The sequence below is a fragment of the Nerophis ophidion genome, linkage group LG11 (genome assembly GCF_033978795.1).
Source record: "Nerophis ophidion isolate RoL-2023_Sa linkage group LG11, RoL_Noph_v1.0, whole genome shotgun sequence".
Classification (NCBI taxonomy): domain Eukaryota; kingdom Metazoa; phylum Chordata; class Actinopteri; order Syngnathiformes; family Syngnathidae; genus Nerophis; species Nerophis ophidion.
In genome coordinates, this window is record NC_084621.1 from 30984611 (window position 1) to 30989477 (window position 4867).

The 4867-nt window shown below is 42.5% G+C and overlaps 2 protein-coding genes across 7 annotated transcripts in view; one reads left to right on the forward strand and one right to left on the reverse strand.

Moving 5' to 3' along the window:
* Positions 1-2160: 2160 nt before the first annotated feature.
* On the reverse strand, positions 2161-3468 carry glrx3 (glutaredoxin 3). Its single transcript, XM_061915559.1, has one exon. The coding sequence runs from the start codon at positions 3397-3399 to the stop codon at positions 2434-2436; it is 966 nt and encodes a 321-aa protein (XP_061771543.1). The 5' UTR covers positions 3400-3468; the 3' UTR covers positions 2161-2433.
* Positions 3469-4366: 898 nt separating this feature from the next.
* bag6 (BCL2 associated athanogene 6) overlaps positions 4367-4867 on the forward strand; it is a 38164-nt gene continuing 37663 nt past the window's right edge. For all 6 annotated transcript variants that reach the window (XM_061915562.1, XM_061915560.1, XM_061915563.1 and 3 more), the window contains exon 1: positions 4367-4503. The gene's annotated coding sequence lies outside the window, so the exon portion shown is untranslated. The remainder of the gene's footprint in view (positions 4504-4867) is intronic.

Consider the following 4867-nt stretch of genomic DNA (forward strand, 5'->3'; position numbering starts at 1 on the left):
ATCAACATCTGACTAACAACAGTCCAAATCTCATCAATACCACAGAAAAGGCAAACTGTCATTTTCCGGGCACTATAAAGTCTTAAATAATGTCAAACAAGTAGCGTTACAATTACTAGGAAGATAAAGTGTTTGTCTTAGACCTAGTAATCCTCTGTGGAAAGACCAAGCCAAGAATGCAGGTATAGTGAGCGCCGCGCGCTACCGCGAAAGGAAATGCATTTTTGCCAGGCATTCAACACCGGTATGGCGGTTGCGGGCTTTAATGGAGACGAGGGGTAGGGGGGCAGCTGGCTGGCATTAAATTGACACAACATTGCCACCCAGTGTTGTGAAGGGCAAATTACAGTGCATTTTTGTGTGGATTGCATTGCACTTGCTTGGGGATCTGCAAGGCGGAATATTACTGCCAAAAGTCACGTGACAGTTCCGTAGCTGTACATATATTATGTAAATGTTAAACATATATGTTAATATATATATATATATATATATATATATATATATATATATATATATATATATATATATATCCATCCATCCATCCATTTTCTACCGCTTATTCTTAGTCTATTTATACCTGCATTGTCCTTTCCGTCCTTACCCTTTCCATCATTGTTCCACTGTGTGGAACAATTTCTCTTGTGGATCATTAAAGTTTGTCCAAGTGTAAGTCTAAGTTTAGCACTGAACAATACTGCTACATGATGCTAGGTGTTTCACTAAAGATTGACCTGTTTAGCACACGGCTTTTAATACTTATTGCTCACAATCCTCATATTGTGCCTCAAAAAATAAAAAGTTCTGGATCACTATTTGTCCCAAGGTAGTCTTTGTTGGCTCTCATAAAGTCCTCTGTAAGTAGTAGTATTAGTTGTTGAAAGGAAAAGCGGAAGTTGTGATGCATCTATGAAATGTGCCGCTGTATGTTTAAAATGAGCACGTTATACTGAATGTGCCGGTTACTATACATTACATATATACTTACAGTATGTATATAAAATATCATCCATCAATTTTCTACCGCTTATTCCCTTTGGGGTCGCGGGGGGGGTGTGCCTATCTCAGCTACAATCGGGCAGAAGGCAACGTACACCCTGGACAAGTCGCCACCTCATCGCAGGGCCAACACAGATAGACACACAACATTCACACTCACACACTAGGGCCAATTTAGTGTTGGCGCAGTTCAGGTGCATGTCTTTGGAAGTGGGAGGAAACCGGAGTACCTGGAGGGAACCCACGCATTCACGGGGAGGACATGCAAACTCCACACAGAAAGATCCTGAGCACGGGTTTGAACGCCAGACTACTCAGGACCTTCGTATTGTGAGGCAGACGGACTAACCCCTCAGTTTTTTTTAGAGAGCTGTACAGTCGGAATACAGGGACTTCCATTGTTAGCTGACTTTTGCTAGCATGTATTGACGAGTTAGAATGCATAAAAAAAGACAAACATATGTCTGTTTTTCTCACAGAGGGATTGTGTATAACAGGCAACAGTCCCAAAAAGTCCAGTTCCCCTTTAAGGCAGGTTTACTTAAACTGTCGACCCCTGCTGGCCATTTGGAAGTATGCAGATTTCAAGTCACATTCCATCATATTATCCATCCCTCCATCCATCCATTTTCTAGCGCGTATTCCCTTTTGGGGTCGCGGGGGGCACTGGCGCCTATCTCAGCTACAATCGGGCAGAAGCCATCGTATTAACCACACACTAAATATGCCAATCATATGCATCCTGTCAATCAATGGTGTAGAAACATGTTTTATATAAATATACAGAATAAAATAAAGGATGCAGGAGGAGGGCCAGTTTTGTTTGCTTAATTACATGCGAAAACAAATTGAAAGGTAAAAGTTTTTAAAAAGTGGAAAAAATACATATACTTTTAATAACTATGTGCTGCCCGTGGGCCAGATTTTGGAGAATGGGACATAGGTTCCATGGTGTAATGGTTAGTACTCTGGACTTAGAAACCAGCGATCTGACTTCAGATCTCGGTGGAACCTTATTGCAAACAAATTGTACTTGTGCAGTTACAACAGCTGATATATTACTCGTATTAATATATTTCTTAACGTGTCCATGAGAACAGTCGGACTATCAAACCATGCAACTAAACTCTCTCATGTAAACATTTTTTAAAGGAGACAACCTTTTAGTGTAAGTGTAACACTTTTATTTATGTATCCTGGACATAGAAGATGAGTAAATATGAAAGTAATAGCATGTGTACTTAAAGTAGTCGCTTTGAGTCAGACAGTGAAGCAAATGACTCAAGGAAGGTTATAAAAACCTCTCAGTGTGGTAGAAAATGAACACACTTGTTATATTCGAGATGCAATAATCCACAGGTTAGTATTGGTATTGTTAATTTTGGTGTGGTGTTACAGCAGAAGAACCATATGGAGGTCGCCCATAAATAAGACCTATGAGTCCCCCGTAAGCACAGACACGAGCTCCCCGCTCTCCTTCAGCTCTTTGACAATGTCCAAACCCCCGATGAGCTCCCCCTTCACGTAAATCTGCGGGTAGGTGGGCCAGTTGGAGTAAGTCTTGAGACCCTGTCGTACCTCCTCGTCCTCCAGGATGTCAAACGTGTCATAATCCACGCCGGTGCCGTTCAGGATCTCCAGGATCTGCCGACTGAAGCCGCACCGCGCCGCCTCCTTGCTGCCCTTCATGAAGAGCACGACGGGGCTCCGGTTGATCGCCGCCTTGAGACGGTGCTCAAGGGTGACCGCTTTCGGGCAGGTGTTCTCCAGCTCGCCGGACTCGGCCAGCTCCTTGACGATGTCCAGTCCCCCTATGAGCTCGCCGTTGACGTACAGCTGAGGGTAGGTGGGCCAGTTCGAGAAGGTCTTCAGACCCTGTCGGACCTCCTCGTCGGACAGGATGTCGAAACTGCTGAACTGGACGTCGTGTTCCTTAAGGAGGGCAACGATCTGCCGGCTGAAGCCGCAGCGAGGCTCATGCGCTGAGCCTTTCATGAAGAGCATGCAGGGGGCCGCGTTGATCAGCTTGTTCAGCCGCTGGTTCAGGTCAGTAGGGCCGCTTTCAGGCTCACCCGCCGAGGCCAAACGCTGCACCTTCTTGGTCAGCTCGGGAGCGTGGGCTCCGTCCAGCCGGTCCACTTGTTCCCCTCCTTTGAAAAAAAGGAAAGTTGGCACCGAGGCGATTTCGTACTTCTCAGACACCTCCGGCACCGCTTCCGCCTCCAGTTGGACGAATGTGCTGTGAGTGTGTTCTTTAGCCAGCTCGGCCATCACTTCGTTCATTAGGCTGCACTGAGGAGCCCATGCCGCCTGGAAGTGCACCACCGTTAGTCGTTTGCCGGCTTTGGCGAGGATCCCCTCAAAGTCCGACTGAGTCTTCGCCTCAACTAGGTTCGCCATTTTCTCTGAAGCGTTCGGGGTTTTCTTCTTCTTCGTCTTCTTCCTTCTTCTTCTTTTTTGCTTAACCGAGTTTGTGCGTTACCGCCACCCTCCGGATATGGAGGAGGATTTAAGGATTACTGGCAGAAACTCCGTTTGATAGAAACAAAATTTATATATATGGGGCATTCTAACGAGTTAGTTCAAACTGATGCCCCATTACCAAGTATTCAGACACAGATTTGACTAAGACTTTGAATCTATTTAAACCCAATGCATTAACCGTGGTAGTGATAAGATACACAAATACAAAACCATCATCAATAAGGTATTTTCTATTGAGAAATGGATGTCCCCAATCCTGACCCCTAAATGTCAATTTATTAAAATACAGTTTAATGGTGTAATTAAAAAAAATCATTACAATTAAGTTTTAACATATGTTTGAAGACTCAGATTTTTGTGGGTTTAATTTTTAAAATTAAACTGTTCAATAAATCAATCATGTCCCTGGTTTATATGTCATTAGCGACAAACTACAGTTATAGAGGCTTGACTGATTCTAGGTTTAAGTCACACCCCCCCCGTAGTTTTGAACCAGGAGTGTGTGTGGTGCGTACTCATCCATTTTGCCTCCAGACACACGGGTACCGTAATATCCCTGCTTTTACTTTGAAAAAAAAACACTTCCGGTTAAAGGATATGAAAAAAAACATCCGTAACAGTTCACTGACCATTTTCATTTTTCTGTCATGAAATACAAAATCCAAATCCAAACGTTTTTTATATTTAGCTACAGCTTAAAACACCCAAAAAGAGAATGCTTTGTTTTAATTTTTGTATTCAGTTTTCATATTTTGTATTTTTTAAACAAAATTAAAATACAATAAACTTTTTTTTGTTTTTCTATTTCCATTTATGAACATTTCAAAGACCAAACCATACATTGACCTTGTTACTGCGAACTTTATATTTCGAAAGCCGTATTGATTTTACGTCACGTCCTGTTATCCCGGCAACTTCTTGCAAGTCCTAGCTAGAAACGCTAACCGGAAGTCGTTCGGAAGAAGATAATAAACCATACAAACGCATACCGGATTAGTGAACATAATAGTCGTTTTTAAGGTAAGAAATTAAAAAACGTGATCATTACCACTGTAATGATTTGGATGTTGGAGTGAAATGTGTTTTATTGGCTTTTTAGCGTTAGCTATGTCTTCTCTCGTTAGCATTCTTGCTAACGTTCCCACACTGAAGTTGTTGCTAGCGCTAGCTAACAAGGAGAAGCCTAGTCGTGTTCATAACGATGACATTAACTACATATCACCACATTTTTGTATCTGTGTTAGTTTTAAGATTGTTAATAGGCAGCTCTGCTTGGCAATTCTGTACGTCAACATGTTGCAGCGTAACCAACATTCTTAGTTGTGATGCAATGTCCATACGTTTTATGGTGACACATAGTTAACGATAATCTAATATTTCCGAG

Coding starts and splice junctions, on each gene's coding strand:
- glrx3 (XM_061915559.1), bottom strand. CDS start 3,399: ATGGCGAACCTAGTTGAGGCGAAGACTCAGTCGGACTTTGAGGGGATC.